The 17927-nt window shown below is 52.7% G+C and overlaps 1 protein-coding gene across 1 annotated transcript in view; it reads left to right on the plus strand.

Annotated features, from left to right (window-relative positions):
• Positions 1-17927, plus strand: part of LOC120899814 (protein expanded) — a 47741-nt gene that overhangs the window by 26745 nt on the left and 3069 nt on the right. Inside the window, exons 2-5 of the mRNA XM_040306040.1 lie at positions 4995-5128; positions 6733-6878; positions 13820-13899; positions 14005-17887. Coding sequence (XP_040161974.1) covers positions 5037-5128; positions 6733-6878; positions 13820-13899; positions 14005-17887 — 4201 coding nt within the window. The 5' untranslated portion in view covers positions 4995-5036. The remainder of the gene's footprint in view (positions 1-4994; positions 5129-6732; positions 6879-13819; positions 13900-14004; positions 17888-17927) is intronic.

The raw sequence follows: 17927 nt of genomic DNA on the forward strand, positions 1-17927 counted from the left end.
ACGGAACGTAGCTGCTGAGATCTTATTGCGTAAATGGGTGCATACCCTATCGGGAAGCGTACCCCTTTTCTCGTACGATGAGATAATGAAAAGCCCATACAAAAGAATCCATAATCCAGCAGGCCTCACGTGGTACCTACCATCCATGGTTGGGAATTCTTTTACACAATCTCCTGACGCTGAGCAAAGATGTGTAAAAGAGCAAAAAAAAAAAAGCATTCCATCTCCATGGGCGTAATCATAACTCCTACGCGTAACGATGCACCCTTGGCAAAGCTGCTGCTTGCCCGCCTTCCCGGGGTTGGAATGTGCAGCCGCAAACCCTTACGGGGATGTGGATTGTATCATTTTGAATTACCTTCCTTCTTTTTGTTCCGCTCCTCAACAGCACACAGGCATAACCTTTTATTCTCGTGCAGCAATTAGAAGGAGAAGAGAGCGAGCCAACAAAAAAAAACAACAACCATCACCAAACCAGTGTTGGTTGTAAATTAAGTGCATCCAATACAGGGAAGGGAAGCAAATAAAACAAAAACGCTCACAAAACCCACCCGGTGTGCTAAATAGTGCCTTAGCGGAACGGAATGTAGCACCGTGAATGGCTCTCTGGTGTGTGATAAAGACCGGGGAAGAGAACGTTTGGATTATGTTATCGTTTGTGTGACGTTTCACATGCAACTGCTAACGCAAAACACTCGCAAACCCACCCACCCACACGCATGCACCCCCGGAAGGAGTGTGAAACAATTGAATGTGAATAATGCCAGAACCCTTTCAGCGTTGCGCATTGTCTCGCATCGGTATTTTATCCAGCAGCGCTTATAAAGTGTGAGCGCAATAAGCAAACACGTTGCTTCATTTCCCCCTCCTCCCCCTCACCCTCGTCCCATGTTGCCCCCGGGGGATGGGATGCATATTTGCACGTACACACCAGACACCAACCAGGCTGACGGGAGCGAGAGCAAATGCTCTTCTGCAGCAAGGGGGAGAGGGGGATGCCTTTTTTGCAGCGCAGAATAAAAGCCAGTAGCATGTGGATGCACATGATAAAGTACAGCAAAACAGCATCACTGAGAGAGCGAGAGAGAGAGAGAGAGAGAGGGTCACTTGTGTGTCTCAAACCGTAAAAATAAAATGCGGTAAAAAACACACAACGAAGGGGAGGGTAGCAGCGGGAAGGAGGGCCGTCTCTTCCCTGTCCACGGGAGCGGGTTGTAGCGCGCACGTGTAATTACATTTGGCTACTGGAATTTGAAAATTATATTGTCTGTCCGGCCGTGTGTTTTGTGTAGCAACCGGCAGCAGCAGCAGCATCGTTGCCATCGCGGTGCAGCAGTTCAACACGGAAGCAAAACACAAGAAGGCGGGAAAAAGAAACAACCACACACACACACGTGATCTCCAACTGAAAAGAAGCAGAAGGGGATGATAAAAAGAAAACCTCCAAAAAAACGCACATTTTCAATGCTTCTGCTCATCTTCCCTCATCTGAAGAGAGGAGTTGGTCTGTCCTGCTTTAAGTCCCCAGCACAAAAAAAGAACAGTGCGTTTGCGTGTGCTTATAATCACTCCCTTGGAGACGCAAGATGGTGAAGAAGCAAAATACAATCAGAACGCACACACACACCCGATTTTCGATTTTCTCCCTCGCGGTTTGGGGCTTGGCTCGGTCATCTCAGTTTTGCTCCACGGCAGCGACCGTATAACAGGTTGTTATTAGCATTAAGTCAATCGGCCTGAATGTGGCCGAACCCCCCCTTTTCGATTGCGTCCAACACCACCTCCCGGTTCGGTCCAAAAGGGACCAGCCCTATGTGGCCAGCGATCGTCGTCGACATCTTTCGGTGCTACCGTGCTACACACACACACCAAAAAAAAGCGAAGAAACGAGCGAACGCGCGCGCGCCCGCGCTCACGGGCGATTCATTTTTCTCTTTATCACCTTCGGGCGGTCTTGCGGGGTACCAAAGACGGTCCCCCCGTCCTCCCAAAAAAAAAGCGTTTCACCAAAACGTTCGAAAACAAAACCCATCCCCAGCCGAAATCAACCACCGACTATCGATCGGGTGGGGATTGAATGGGAAGCGGGATAACCTCGGGAGGGCCAACCTGGACCGAATCGGTTCAAAGATGGCACGGCGAAGAAGCGCGCTGTGCTTGTGTGTTGAATGTTCTTTTCTCCTGTCAGCCTGCCAGCAGCAGCAGCATCAGGTTTTTCGTTCCGTTTCGTAACGAAGCGAATCTCGTCTTGTACGGGCACCCAGCCGGGCATCAAGCGGCAAAGAAATTCGGCACGGCCCGAGGCGCTGTAGGGCGAGGGAGGCGGCTTGGAGAAGGAGGTCTGGGGCCAAGCATGCGGAGAGCTGGTTTTTCTGGTTTCGATCTTCGTTCGGGTCTGCCGTCGGAAACTTCTTGAGGCATCGCGAGCGCGCGCGCGCGTTGTTTTGGCGATTCTGGAACCATCTTTGCCACCAGAATGCCAACAGCGTGCCATGTGTTTTCGTCGCTTTGTGGGGATGCGTTTGAGTGATCGCACTGCCGTACTTCGAAGATGCATAAAAAGAACTATTTCCATTGTATGTAACACTTTGTTTAATGGTATAAGTATTTTAAGAATATTTTATTAATTACACCGAAAACAGTCCAAATTTCGGAAGAAAATTCAGTCGTTTTTAAAACGTAGATACATTTCTGAACAACGAAAATCTTCCCCTTAATTCAATGACGTTTCTCCTGGACGACGTCGAGATCGGATGCTGACTATGGTGCCAAAACTTTGCTACAACAGCAACAACGAAACAGCTCGAAGGAATGAAAAACACATAAACCCGATTTAGCTCACACTGTCCTCCAGGAGAGGGACGGAGGAAGGCTAGGGAGCGCTCCAACGGGGAAACACGGAATCGCCCAAGACAGGAAGCCGTTTAGACGCAAAGGCGTTAAGCGCTTCGCCCGCTTCCTTGGACTCGTGCGCGCGTATTACGCGAAACCCCGCAACAAACGAACGATTTGTACGGCGGCTTAAGCGAGGAGCCCCAGCCCGAGACAGAATTATTTATTTTTATTGCTGAAGCGATACAACATGCATACAGTTTTTGTGGGTTTGTTTTTTTTTGTTTTTTTTTTTTTTGCTGACCGCCCTTCTCACTGAAGCGCGTCACAGAGTTTTTGGCGCGGTTTGGAAACGAAAGCCAAGCCAAATCGTGTGTCGGGAACTCCATCCCGTGGCTCGCTTCGTCGCTTGGTGTTTCTTTAGTTCAGTTTTTTTATGTCTCCCCCGATTCTGAGCGTACCTCCACCAGGGTGTTTTGTGTGCTCTCCGTCTGTATATGTGTTTTTCGTGTACCGCTTCTGCTTCCCTTTTCTCCACCGTCTCGTCGTTTGCACGATCAAACACCTCGCGCGGACGCGATGCTGTCCCGGTTCGTGCTAAAACCCTGCTAAGGCTTTCTACGAGCTTGCTGGGGGCCGCCCCGGCTCGGATCGGGGTAGCCCATTACTACCAGCTCGCGAGCTCACCCCTCGGGCATCGAGCGCCCAGCCGAAGAATGTTTCTTCGCCGTGCGTTAAAATCGCGCTCGCGAGCCTCGTTGCGCGACGCAGAAAGCGAACTTCACCCAGTCTAGCGCGGAAGGGAAACGGTCGTCGATCCACCCAACACAACTCTGCCGCGGGAGGCGTGAGGCAGGACGATCATGATCATGACGCTCAAAATGACGATGGTGGTAGCGCCGGTGATGGTGGAGCGAAAAAAAAAAAAGAGAAACGTCTGAACAAAACGGAACGAAACGGATCCACATTCCATCACCGGTTTTATAACCCGAAGGGATAAAATAAGTATATACACGACGGCGTCGCGATGCTGCTGCTGCTGCTGCTGCTGCCGTTGATGATGATCGTGATGATCGTGGTGGAATCGTAGTCGACGTTTGGGACGTTGTTATGTTTTTGGATCCGCACGCCAAAGGTTCGGATGGAATGAATACGTGCGGGTTTCGTATTTTCGGACCCCGTTTGGATCACACACACACTCGCACATACACAGGAGGGGTTTTTCGGAGTCCCCATTTAAATGGTGATGATGCTCGCTGCTGTGAGCTGGAATAGAACTGGCGACGGTGATCTGCAGGATCATCCACACGGCACAAGCTCCGGGTCGCTTTCGTTTGGGGGGGGGAGGGAAGTGGGACCGCTTTCAACCGTCAGCCAGCAGCTGGCTCTCACATTGTTGTCGTACGCTACGCTAATGCCGGTGCTGCGTGATTTGTGAAGCTTTCCCGAACTTTCAATACAGCGAACGCAACAAACATCCCAGGCATCGCCATTCACACGGGGCTGCAGTGGAGCGGTTGCGAAGGATTGCTAGCTTTAATGGGGCTTTAACGATCCGTTTGCCTGTTTGCTGTTCCAACTCATTTCGAGCCTGAAATATCTTTCTCCCTTTCCCCTCCAGTCGCCATCTCTGTACTAAAACTAAAAGATTCTAGCTGCCCAGGGATAAAGATCGTTTTAAGGAACGACCAGCCAACACCATTTAAAGCCATCTTTCTAACGCTAAGCGGATGTCCTGCCCATAACCGGCTGCCGTGGGTCCGAGGGAAACCGTCAAGCCTGTCAAGACACGAACGCCGCCGCCGCCTGACGAAGGTTTTCCCTAATGACACCCTTCCGTTCACGGCCACGACGACTGCCTAAGACGTCTAAGACACGCAAGCGTTCATAGCAATCAATTTCAATGCACATACAATGTTGCTGCACCGTGTACCATACGACATGCAACGTCCCCGCCGTTGCGTGAAACTTTGTTGCATTTCGAAAGCATTGGAAATCAAAGAAAAGGAGAAAAAACCGATTACCAACGAGCCAACGATTTTCAGCATCCTGTTTGCTGGTCCAGCAAGGAAACTGTTCAAACTAAACCGTCTAATGGGGAGCGTTTCCCCCAAATTTAGTCCCGATACTAATGTCTGCCCTTTTCTGTTCTTCCCTTCCAGGAAATATTTCGTAAAGGTTACTGCAGATGGTAACGATGCAGCATGCGAGCTTTTTGTACCGTCAGCGCACCCTTAGAGGTTTGCGCACCACCCTCCCGACCTCTGCCTCCGGGTACCAGATTTCTAGCTTTAAAGTAAGTATTAAACCCACTACACGGTAAGATAGATGCTAAGAAGTGTTTTTGAGAAGCAAATGATGATCATTCGATTGCGAAGAGTTGGCTACATTCCATTCGTTCGACAGGTATGCGAAAAAAAAAATCAACAATCAACAAAAGCCTCGTTGACCTTCGCCGAGGTCTCAAGCAAGATTGAGTCGCCTTATTTCCGTCCCTCGCTCCTCCATTAGAGTGCCAAGCATCGGTGAATGTTTCCGATGCTGTCGTTGATGTCTTTGCTGGTTATGCTGAAACCCCGCATCCACACGATCGGCTTGTGTGTGTGTGTTCTCGGATTGGAAATTCGATCAGTTTCGTTTACACGCGGCGATGCTACAACGTGTGGAATGCGGTCGTTTGTAGGAATCTATTTTTGGAAGCCTTTTTTATTTACAGAACACGCACCATAAACGGGCGGCAGGTAATAATCCGATTAGATTTCATATGGCCGACAACGCTTTGTTTTTAATTTCCGTAATTCTAGTACCACCATCTGCGCGGTGCCGTGACCTTGGCAGCCTCCCTAGGGCCAAACCGCGCGCGACGGACGATTGGCGCCGCACAGACGCATTTGGTTCGATCGTTGAAACAACCCGATCCTACCGTAATTTTGGAAATTCCTTTCGCGTGGTCGTAAAACCCCGATCAACCCGGACCCCAAGAGCACCACCGTCGGTGACCTTTAATTTCGGACACACCGTCACAACCAGAACAAAAAATAAACCACACACCGGAAGGTCCCTGGCAGCTTGTTGAGATACTGAAATTAAAGGAAACCTTTTTCTTTGTTGTTGCGTGTTTCTCTTTTAACAAACCGACCGACGGGGGTGACCCCCGGGATAATGTTCCCGTGTTTGGGATTTGGTTTTTTCCTCTCTCCTTCCTCAGTTCAGTATCTGGTTGTTTTCCCTCATTTCTGGGCTAATTATGGGGTCAGTGTGGTCCCTTTCCGGGCCAGCCAGCGTATGATACAGCCCAAAAACCAGCTCAAATGTATGTGCCCCGACCCGGGTGCGTGGTGACGTTTGTGGTCTCCTTTTCACCCGGGCGAGCGGGCGGCACTTGCACGACAACGACGCCCCTGTGCACTCCTCTCGGTATAATCGAATCAATTAAAATTCCATCTCAATGACCCCATTAAATCGGCTATGACCATCATAAATCACCATACCTACCGTTTAGAGCGAACGCCCGAAATTATATGGTTTCTCTCCGCGGTGGTTGTAGTGGTTGGTTTGCTGCGTCCCCACAGCCCACAGACCGCTTGATTGGGGTAGGATGGGGCTTGGAATCCGAGGAACGCCACCGGAACACTATGGGCCAGGCCAGTGCCGGGCCTTTCTCCTTTTACCGCCTCACGCAGTGGCCAACCAAATGCCAACTCACTGTGCTCACTCACACTTGTAGCTGTAAAAATGTATTGTAAACTGTTAATTTTGTTTTGTTTTGTAAGATCGCTTTTTGTACTATAGAAGGCATGTTTCAAAGGTATTTCACCTTTTTTTCTATCAGTCGATTATTTTATATTAATTTCTTCTCCGTTCTCCGCATTCTTTCTTCTCTCTCTCTCTCTACTCCAGATTATTGGGAACGCCGCAGCCACGCACACTCTACTTCCTAGTCGAAGCAAAAAGTCGCGTACGCGAAGTATACGCACAAACATGCCATCACTTCTCGAAGCAAGGCATGCTGGACACGGAGCTGTTCGGGCTGGCCGTACTAATAGGTAAGTGAAGGGGTCGTGGAAGTTGACCAGAGGAGGAGGAAGGGCAGCACCAGCCTGACCGCAACTCCACCAACCAAGGCTGTACAACCTGCTGGGAGGGGTCGTGTACTGTAGCGAGCGTCCCCCCAGCGATAATTAATCGTTTCTCAAAGCGACGCTTGGAAACCACCAAACGGGGGGGGAGGCTGGGAGCCCAGAATTGGGACCCTGAGACGCTAAGGGCAGGCTAATAGAAAGAAGCCTTGCGTCCTGGGTTTCGAGGGGTGGTTTGGGTAGGCTGATGATGAACATCAATCGGGCAGTAATCGAAGGAGGAGAAGCAAAAGCAAAATCCCCCGAACGGTGCAAGGTGCTATTTTTTTGTTTTGCCTTTCTTCTCTTGGGCAAGGTCCCCCTTTTTATTTTAGTTTTCGGGGAAGCTTGGGCTGGAATGGCCGGCCCCATGAACACATTCCATGCCAACACTATCGTTTCTCATATACCTCTTGCTGCCGTCGCTCCATTGGGTGGAGATTCCTCCCCCATCCCTCGCAAGACACTTGGATTACATTCCGATGATGTTGCTGACGATGATGACGACGACGAGGACGACGATGACGACGACGATCTCATCTGGGCACAGTTTACGAGCTGTTGGGGTTTTTTTTTTCTTCTTCTCGTTCGATAGAGAGGCTGGCATTCTGCGCGCACCGGCACAGGTTCCTATCCTTGCGTGCCTTTTGCTCCCGCTGTCAAAGCCATTGTTTTGGAGGGGTAGGGAGGGGAGGAAGGGAGCATCTGATGAGGTGGAAAGCTGAGGGAGCTAGGGAGATCTATTGTGGTTAGGCCAACCATCACCTGAACCGATCGTTCGTCGAACAACTTCGCTCGCTCTTCCACTTACTTTCCATTGGGAAAAGCGCACAAAACAGCGCTCCAGTCGAAGTGGATTCCACCAACGGCAGACCGTTGTTGAGCGTTGTTTCGTTCCCGTTCCCTGCTTGCTGCTGGTCGACGTCATAAAATTTGATATCTCGCGCCTGCGCCATTAATTAAAAACCCAAAAAAAAGGTCTAAAAAGAAAGCAGGGCCTCGGCTTCCGTAGCCTCAGAAGATTGGTGGGAGCTCATGGGGGTCGAAGGAATAGGAATAAAATGAGCATACACGTGCAGTATCAACTTCAACAGAAGGATAGAAACTGCAGCAAATTTCTTGTAATATTTAGAAATGGGGAAGTTATCAATGTACTCCCCAATCAAGATTGGTGCAACCAATAATTTCGCTATTCTTCGTAGAACTTCTAAACCAAACCCTGAAGCTTGGAAGTTTTAGAACGGAGAAGAATATCTCAGCTCGACTACAGAACAGACCTGCAGCCGATAGGACTTTGCGACGCTTGCAGGGAGCAGGGAAACACATTTCTCAAAGAATTGGAGAAGGAAGACAACGAAAAGAGCAAAAAAACTGATCGCGCTTGGCATACACACTCACACACATGTGCACACAATACAGAGAGCCCTAAAGGGGGGGAGGAAGTATGGGGAAGAGATACGGGCGGGCGCAACACCGAACCAGCTACCTGAATTACTGAAACACGCGTCTTATGTCTTTTCTGTGAAGCCCCTACTAAAATGAAATTCCTTGTGCCTTGTTTCCCGTTCCCGTGTTCGCGTACCCTCCCTTTCTTTCCCTGTCTCTCTCTCTCTCTCTGTCTCTCTCTCTCTTTCCTTTTTTGTTATGTTCCAGCCTCCAGGCAGCTCTTTTTTTTTCTTTTTCTTCTTGTTATTGAGTCGATCTTCAGCTTCAAACCCCTACGAGATCACTCTGCGCGATCTCTGGGCGTCTTTCCTTTCCGTTCCTTTTCCTACGCGATTGCGGATCGCGCGCGCATTTTTGCCCTGCTGGGTGTTTGTGTGTGTGTGCTGGTTCTTCTTTTTCTCTCCCCCCCCTCCCCCCTTTCCATTCCATTCCATTCCCGACTATGCCAAGGAACAGCAAGAAATGAAACCCTCAGGAGGAGGATCATCGACACACGGGAGGAAGAGGAGGAGCTCCCGATCATCATCATCATCGTTCCACCGCTCGTCGTGGGGACGTCGTGGGGCAACATAGGGCGACGACGCCAAAAAGAAAATCCCCCTTTTCCCTCCCCCTGTCCGTTGTCCACTAATGCGTACCGCTTCTTCTTCTTCCTCCATGCTGGCCACGACAGCATGGCTTCCCGCACCATTGGTTCCAACCGCGCGCAAGCCGGCCCAAAATGCCGGCATTCGCGATTCAATTCCCTTTTTCCCCTCCCCCTGCCCCACATCCGCTTCCAACTCCCTTTCGACGCAGCAGCATCATCATCGTCGTCGTTCCCCTGGTCCCTCGGCACAGCCATCTGTCGCTCGATACTCTCTATACACATCGTTATCTGCATACCTTTTGGTGTGGCGTGGTAAGGAAGAGGCGAAACCCAAAGTGAAGGAGAGAAGAAAAAAAAACATAATGCTTTTCCATGTGGCTGTGTGTGCCGTGTGTGTGTGTGTGTCGTGCCCAAGCAACGTCGTAATATTCCTTTTACCAGCCTTTTGCCTTCTTTCTCTTGCCCAATCTATCTGCCTGCCTGCCTGCCTGCTGCTGCTGTTGTTGCTGCTGCTAATGTCCCTGGACAGGTTTACTTTGCTGTCCGAGCGCGCGGCAAACGACACCGAGCCGAGGACGGGCTACAGCCAGAGAGCACAGCATCACCACCAAACTATGGCCGCTCAGCGCAAGCGTTTTCTCTTTCGTGCTCACTAAAGCGATCATGGCCTACGGGCCCCGAAGTTCGCCACCTTCCCGTGCGTTCAAGTCTTCGCCTTCGATCTCGATCTTTTCACCGCGCTTCCTTCTGCTCAGCGCCCCGGAAGCCCACCTTTGGGACGCTGTTGGGATTCATGCTGTTTAAACTCGCCTACTTCCCTGTCTTCCCTGCCTGTGCCCGGCCAGTCGTGTTGCGTTCCTTTTTTTTGCTCTTTGCTTCTTTCCTTTAATTCCCAGCTCTTGTTGCTCCGTTCAAGCCGTTCCTTCTCAACCGGCCGGGATGGTGTGTTCATTTTACCTTCCTCGAGTGAATTTTATTATACATTTCCGTTCCGAAAACGCTTCGTGCTTCCTTGCGAGCGTTATCCTTGTTGCTTCCTGCACCGTACGCGGCAGAAGTGCGAGCAGAAGGAAAGGGCAAGGGGCAAAAGCGTCATCACCGCACTGGGGCGTTTGTTCGCGTGCAGTTTCGCCTCGAAGTTCCATTAAAATTCTTAAACTCTCTACTCGACTTGCTCTGCCAGTGCTCTCCAAGCGAATTTTGGTTTGCGATGAAAAGAGTTACATATAGGCTATAAAGTGCTTTGCGTCGCTGTGTGTACAAACGTGATGCGGAGAACGTTTGCAATCACCATAAACATGTTGCGATGGTCTGGCCAAAAAAAACCCATCATCCATCCCTCATACCGATTACCAATCGCAGTGATTGGTGTCAAATTATTCGAATATTTATTGTGCTCATAAAAATGTTTCCAAAAATCAATCTCTAACATGCGGCGCGTCCTGCACACAAAGGGCAATGAAACTGTCGATTTGCAAAATTAATCAACCGTTGTGGCCGGGGCCCGTCCAGCACAACACCTTCACGTATTTGCAGACGAGAAGGAGCGAGAGATAGAAGGAAATTTGGTCTGCTGGTTGCGAATGCCAAATAAAATTCTGAACAAGAAAGCAACAGGCAAGCAAGAACAAGTAAAACCCGCCTTTTGGACAGCTCTCAAACAGTTTGGACAAACGAGAAGTATTAAAAAAACCCTTTTGGACAACTCTCAAACAGTACTTACAATCCTCAAGCACACACACACACGGCGATTGACCATGAAGCATTCCTCAAGTTTTGTGCAAGACATCCAACGATGTTGCCATGTGCCTATGTGTGTGTGTTGCGCAGTTAAAGGAATTGAAAATGTGATTTACATAATCGATTTGTATTTGTCATCATCAATTTTGCTTTTGGACATTGATTTTTTCATTCTTTTGAGGGGTGGGTGAGGGACCAGAAGAGAGTTTTTTTGTTTCCGTTTTGTGCTCAGTCCCAGTCCCATCATCAAGCAGCGTTCGTCGCTTGGCGTTGATGTCTGTTGAATGATGGCAGCAGCAGCAGCAGCAGCAAGAGAACGAACCTCTGGTCCACTGGAACGTTCTAGCGCAGGTTTGATGGCAATCAATTATTTCGAAATGATGCTCAAATTCCTTTGCATCGAATAATCATTCAAATTGAAAACTATTCAGATAACGTGCTATAAATTTAGGACAAAAATCATAAATTATATCGCTTCTTTGCGCTTCTTTGCCTTTCTGAAAGACATTAATCAAAGCTCATTTTTAAAAATAGCGTAATGTTAATGGTAGTATAAATGTCTCCAAACAAGCAGATAGCAAAACACTGAATTGAGAAACATCCTCCCCATCAGCACAACGGTGACGTAAAGCTCGCATTAAAAAGCGTCCATCAAAAACATGACACTACCAGGTCAGGTCACCCGAGTTTCTTCCAGCAGCGGCAGCTGCACCGGTATTCACAACAAACTACCAAACACACACACGCTCTCGATCGCTCTTATGCAACCATGTTTCTGTGTTTAAAAATGTCACCGAAACGCTCCGCGAGTAGCAGCAGCAGTAGTAAGACTGATAGTGTTTAACACCTTTCTTTCCGCCCGGCAGATATTTTTAGGCAACAACGAAACAGTTTTGTTCGCCTTTTTTTCGCCTCGCTCTCTATATGGGTCTTTCCTTTCCTTCCCCGAGAGCGCTCCACCTTACCTGGCCAGAATGTGGTTCAATCTGGTTTTTTAAAGTAGGTTCGTGCGGTTTTGTTTTTCACACCAGCCTAAGGAGCGGTGTTGAGCGTGTTGGCATCGAAACAAAAAACGGCAACAACACGTGAGCCGAAAGTTCAAACTCTCCCGGGGTGGCAAAATGGCCGCTGGGTGGTGTGGACATCGCCTGTGTGTGTATGTGTTTTAGTTTTTTTTTCGGGAGGCACCCTGACTCACACACCAGACCAAAACACTACCGTTGAGCCTGCCTTATGTGGGCTCCCCCTGCTTGAAACGCGACCGTTCGATCAAGCGCGTGCAAAAGCTTTCGCGGGCTGCCCGCCCGATCAATGATCTTTCGATGCTTGCAGGAGGGAAATGGGATGTGGTGGGAAAAGGGAGGCACCAAGCTCTTTACTTTCTGCTGCATGCCTGTGTCTTGCGCTTATCCCTTCACTTCACACAGCTTTCGATTCATTGCCATCGTGAGTGCGGGCGAACGCGCGCGCGCGCGCACGCTCGCGCTCTCGATCGCATAACCCGCTCGATCGGGACCGTCTTTCACCCCGTTGTCTCCACACGTTGCTGGACGCGGGGCTTGGTACGATCGGTGGAATGGGAGAGGAGAAACAGAAACTGGAATTCCACCTCCGCCTGCTGCTTCTCCTGCAACATCTAGCGGGCTCCTCGCAAAGTGTCGCATTCCCGCATTCTCTCCTCAGCGTCGTGGCATTCATTCAGCGAGCCGGTTGATCCGAATTCCAGCGTATTCCACTGCTCGTATCTCGGAGCTATGCGCAAGACCCAACCCTAGCAGCAAATCGACCAAAGCGACCAAACTTCATCACACACACACACACACACACACACACACACACACAACCACAACCTTCCTCCGTCGGATCCTCCATCTTGTGGGTCGGGTTTGGAATTCATTCCAATGAATCCGATTCGATTCGATTCAAAACTCGATCTCCAACTCTGGAGGGAGGGGACTCTTGCGGGACTCTGACGGTGATGGTATGCGTGTGTCCGTTCCGCGAACTCGTAATGACAGTGTCTATGTGTGTGTGTGTTTGACGATCAATCGCAGGCATTTTTTTATTGTTGTTTCGTTGCCATTTGTCCCACGTTCTACCAGATCGCACTTATCGGACGGGACGACACCGGGTGTTTTGTAAAGAGCATCAGATTGTCTATGTTTCCAAGTTTTTTGTGATTTTCTGAAGAGATCAGTGGTTGAAAATTGAGTTAGACATCAGAGTAAATTGAAGTTTAAGACTATTTCAACATCTCATTGACGTCAATATCGTTTTGAAGCCATATGTGCCTGTTTGAAGACACAACTGAAAGTTGTTGTTTTTTATTCCATTATAGTCCTTTTGTTTTCTCATCCCCATTGAATGCGACAGAAGAAAAATGTAGCTGTAACAATCCCGTATCATTCCACCGGCACATCCTGCATTGTTGCGTTGTATAGACCACACCGGTCTGGCCCTTTTTATCATCCCCCATTGCATTGCTTGAATGGATGGAATTCGTTCGCTCATCTCCGATCGATGACTTCATCCGCGTCATGGAGTCCCACCCCTCCTAGCTCTCGCTCTCGCCCATGCAACCCACTCTGCTTTCTTTCTCTGTTTACACCATGCACTTGACCCGTCGGAAGAAGTCTCGAGCCAGGGGCTTTGGCAGCAAGCTCTACCATATGGCATGCGTCCACCGCTTAGCGGCGACATGACGCTGGCGCCACGATAATATGGCGTCATATGTATGTGTGTTCTCATACATTGCACGACAATTAGGTGCATTGTTGCAATTGTACCCTGTCCCTCATGCAGAATGAAGCGCACATTAGCTCCTAGTCATTCTCGGAAACTTTACATGCGAACGCACACTCCATAGGGTGGATTATAATTACTGATGAAGAGGGGGAAGGAAACCTTGAAATACCTCTTCGCAGGCCTTCACTTCCGAGAATGATGGGGCCGGATATGGTGTGTTGCATTATTGCGTGTTCTTGTTTGGCATCGTTACAGCAACTCTTTGGGTTCATTTCAATGTAATTCCATTAAAGTATTTTTAAGTAATAGTTACTAACCTTCCCTGATGTCTATTTGTTCACCCCAACAGATGGCGAGTACCTGTTTGCCGATCCCGAGAGCAAACTGTCCAAGTACGGACCAAAAAGCTGGCGTTCCTCGCACACTCATGTAAGTGTCTGAATAGTGGCGTTCTTTGCTTCCCCTCCCCACAAACACACACAGAAATGACCTAATGACTTTTTTCCTCAATTCCAACCCAAAAACCCCACACAGGGCCTGGACGCCAACGGGAAGCCTCTCCTGGAGCTACACTTTCGCGTGCAGTTCTACATCGAGAGCCCGCTCATGCTGCGTGATGAGGTGTCGCGGCACAACTACTATCTGCAGCTGAAGTACAACGCGGTCAACCGGGACCTGCCGAAGGAGTGCTCCGAGCAGAGTTTGCTGCTGCTCGGCGGCCTCTCGCTGCAGGCGGACCTGGGCGACAGTGCACCGGAGGATGCCGGTACCACCCTACCCACCACACCCTCGATCAAGACGGCGACATCCTCGACGGCGACGGTACCGTGCAGCTCAACCGCCAACCTGAACAGCACCACTGGCGGCGGCGTCCTTAGCTCGGGCGTTAGCGTTAGCAGCAGCAACAGCACAAGCAGCAGCAGTAACAGTAGCAGCAGCGCCAGCAGTAACACCAGCAGCGCTACTAGCAGCAGCACCAGCAGCAACTCCAGTACCACCTCTGCCTGCTCCCCGAACCCATCAGCCGGTGGTGCTGCGTCCGTGTCGTCCACCTCGACAGCAGCTTCCTCAGCCTGCACTACCACCTCGGGACCTCCAGTCCAGTCCAACACCAACATCGCAGCGAACGATGGCGCAAGTAGCTCCACCACCACCACCACCACCACCACCAGTTCGCCCTCGGTGGAGTACTTCCGACCGGACGAGTACCTTAATCCGGCGCTTCGGTCTGCCTGGGGCATTGCGGCCGTCACCACGTGCCACCGGGACAACCGGGGCCTCTCCCGGGCCGACGCCGAGACGCACTTCATCCGCGAGGCGTGCAACCTGAACGAAGCGGTCAACGCGCACGTGTTCCGGATGAAGCAGTCGAAGAACGAAACCGGCCTCGGCACGGTAGCGCTCAGCATCTACGCGAAGGGCATACGGATCGCGCAGGATGGCAGCTCGACCGCGACCACCTTCCAGTGGCCGCACATCGGCAAGCTGAGCTTCGATCGGAAAAAGTTCGAAATCCGCTCGGGCGACAGCAAGATCACGCTCTACTCCACGAACGACGACAAGAACAAGATGATACTGGCGCTGTGCCGCGAGACGCACCAGTTCTCGATGAAGATAGCGCCCCGGCTGACGGAGGCGATAAAGCGCGAGGAGGAGGAAAGCAGCTGCATCCACGGCTACCCGTATCTGTGCTCGCGTGCCCTCAACCTGCCGTACAAGAGCAAGAGCGACCAGCGCATTTCGGTCATCTCGAGCACGAGCTCCAACACGACGTCCGGGATCGTGAGCGATCGCGTCCACTCGGAGGACGAGCTGGAGATTATGATCAACACGCCGCCGACGGCGACACTGGCCGCGCCCTCGACGGAAAGCCTCGCACTGGCCCACCTGCTCGACTGTCCGAGCGTTTCGCGCCAGACGTCCTCCGTCGGGCAGGTGTCGCTCAAGGAGCTGGAGGGCACGTTCGCGGCACTGTCGGTGGGCCGGACGGGCAGCGTGGTGAATGCGGCCGGTTCGCTCGTACCGTGCAGCAGCGGCAGCAGCAACGCCAACAACTGTGCGAACAGTGACAGTGGCAGTGTGGAGGGTAAGCCCGACCGCCCCGGGAAGGAGTGTGAATCGTCGCCTTCGTCCCAGCACAACATCGGGTCGCAGTGCTCGTCCACCTGCAGTACGGTCGTGGTGGCCACGGACTGTCTCAGCCTGCCGCAAAGCTCGACCGCAACGAGCACAACCACGATCAGCAATGGTGGAGGCAGCAACAGCACAATGGTGCAGACCACGATCAGCCCGGACCGGCGGCAGACGTCGACGTGCAGCAGCCTGGTGCTTGGGTTCAGCCACACCGCCCAGAATAGTACACTGAGCGTGGCGACCAGCACCTGTCTCGATCACGACATCAACGAGGAGGAGGAGGAAACGCACTCGGGCGTGTACACGATCGCGCACGTGCCACCGACGGAAACGAGCGGCGTGTACACGATGAACAGCAGCGAGCTGACCGGCCAGTCGTCCGAGATTGCCGAGTCGGAGTCGCACGAAAGCTCGCACTACGGCAGCTTCCAGCCGTGCCAGAGCGAGATGGCGGATCCGCTCGAGCCGGTCGACTCGGTCGATGGGGACTACCATCGGCCCCGGCTCGACAGCGGGCTGAACAGCGAGTTCCGGATGCGGTCCGACTCGACCGTCAGTGCGGCTGGGTCGTTCCGGGGCGACGGTAGCGATCCGACGGACAACAAGCATTCGCTGCTGAGTGCCGAGGAACTGACCGATCTGATCGTGGGCCGCGGCACGTACCCGTCGCGCAAAACCGTCAGCCACACGCTCGATTCGGACTGTGACTACGTGACGCTGCCGCTGCCGCTCGAGGGCGAAAGCTACCTGCAGGGCAGCGAGGACACGGCCCCGACCGAGGACGAGTACGACGACGAGGTGCTGCCGCCGGCACCGCCCAAACGCATCGACAGCAACATGGCGGCGGCAGTGGCAGCTGCGGCCGTGCCGTGTCCTGCCCGGCCACCGCAACTCCCACAGCCCCCGGTCGAGCTGGCCCAACAACAACCACCCCCACCGCCACCCCCGTACAATGCGCATCACGAAACGACGGGACTGCGCGGACCGGACATACGATCGCCCGCGCCTCCCGCGACCACCGATCCGGAAGCGCCAGCCATTCCGTTGCGTGACCCACCGCCCTACCCGCAGAAACCGATCGCCATGCGGAAAAGTCCGATCCTTCCGCCGGCCCTCCCGGTCACACCGACCGTCCTAACGACAGCGCCCGTGTCCGAGGAAGTTCCAGCACGGTTCATCACAACCCGGCCCCAGATTAACATCCTTAAAGCGCACGCGAGCGTCGTTGGCGAAACGCCCAAGCCCAGCTTTGCCGCGCCGACCGTCAACAACATTGGCAATTTGGCGCAAGCAACACCACCTCCACCGCCACCGCCCGTGCCGACCGGCATTCCGGGGTACAATTTGCACCCGAACCACAAAGCCATCACCTCGCCACCGCCCCCCTACCCGGAGATGCCGAAGCCGCCGCCCCACCGTACGACCGCCTGCGTGCTGCTGCCCGTCATCAAGCCGCGCCAGTACCACCCGCCACCGCCGCCAACGATGCCACGGCAACCACCGCCTCCCCCGCCGCCCCACTCGCTGGCCACGGTGTACACCAGCCAGCTGGCCCGGTCCCAGATCGAGCTGTACCAGCAGCAGCTGTACAGTGACGTCGACTACGTTATCTACCCGATCCAGGACCCGTCCATCAGCCAGCAGGAGTACTTAGACGCGAAGCAGGGCTCGATCCTGGCGGCGATGGCCCAAAGCCCGCCCCCACCGCCCTACCTCGCCTACCACACCGTGCGCGCACACAACCGCAGCTGGGATGCGTGCAAAAACCACGCGATTTATCGCAGCACGCCCTACCTGTCGATGGCGCTGTCGTCCAACTCGCGCTACGCCTCCACCCAGAACCTGTCCGACACGTACGTCCAGCTGCCGGGTGCGTACTCCCCCCTCTACAGCCCGTCGGTCGCAAGCCTCTGCTCCTCGTACGAGCCGCCACCACCGCCACCGCTACGGCCCCGACCGATGGTGTCCTCGAAGGCGAGCGCCGGCTCGATGCAGCCGAACGGTGGCGCCCACCTATCGATGGCATCGGCCGGCCCATCGCCCGCCCTGTTCGCGCGCTCCCGCTCGGACGATAACATCCTTAACTCGGTCGAAAGTACGCCCAAGATTCGGCGCCATCCGCCGCCACCGCCGCCACCGCCGTACGAGAGCAAGAAAGCGATCCGGAAGCCACCGCTGCCGCTGCCAACGCCGATGGAAAAGCTCATCCCGAAGCCCCCGATGGCTGTACCCTCACCTTCGCAACCGGTCGTGCCAGCGTTCAATCCGGAACGGCCACCGGAAGGTAAGCTGGTTTGGTTAATATTTCAAGCAGGGCAAGAGTT

This window comes from Anopheles arabiensis, chromosome 3, assembly GCF_016920715.1.
Source record: "Anopheles arabiensis isolate DONGOLA chromosome 3, AaraD3, whole genome shotgun sequence".
In the NCBI taxonomy this organism is placed as follows: Eukaryota; Metazoa; Arthropoda; class Insecta; order Diptera; family Culicidae; genus Anopheles; species Anopheles arabiensis.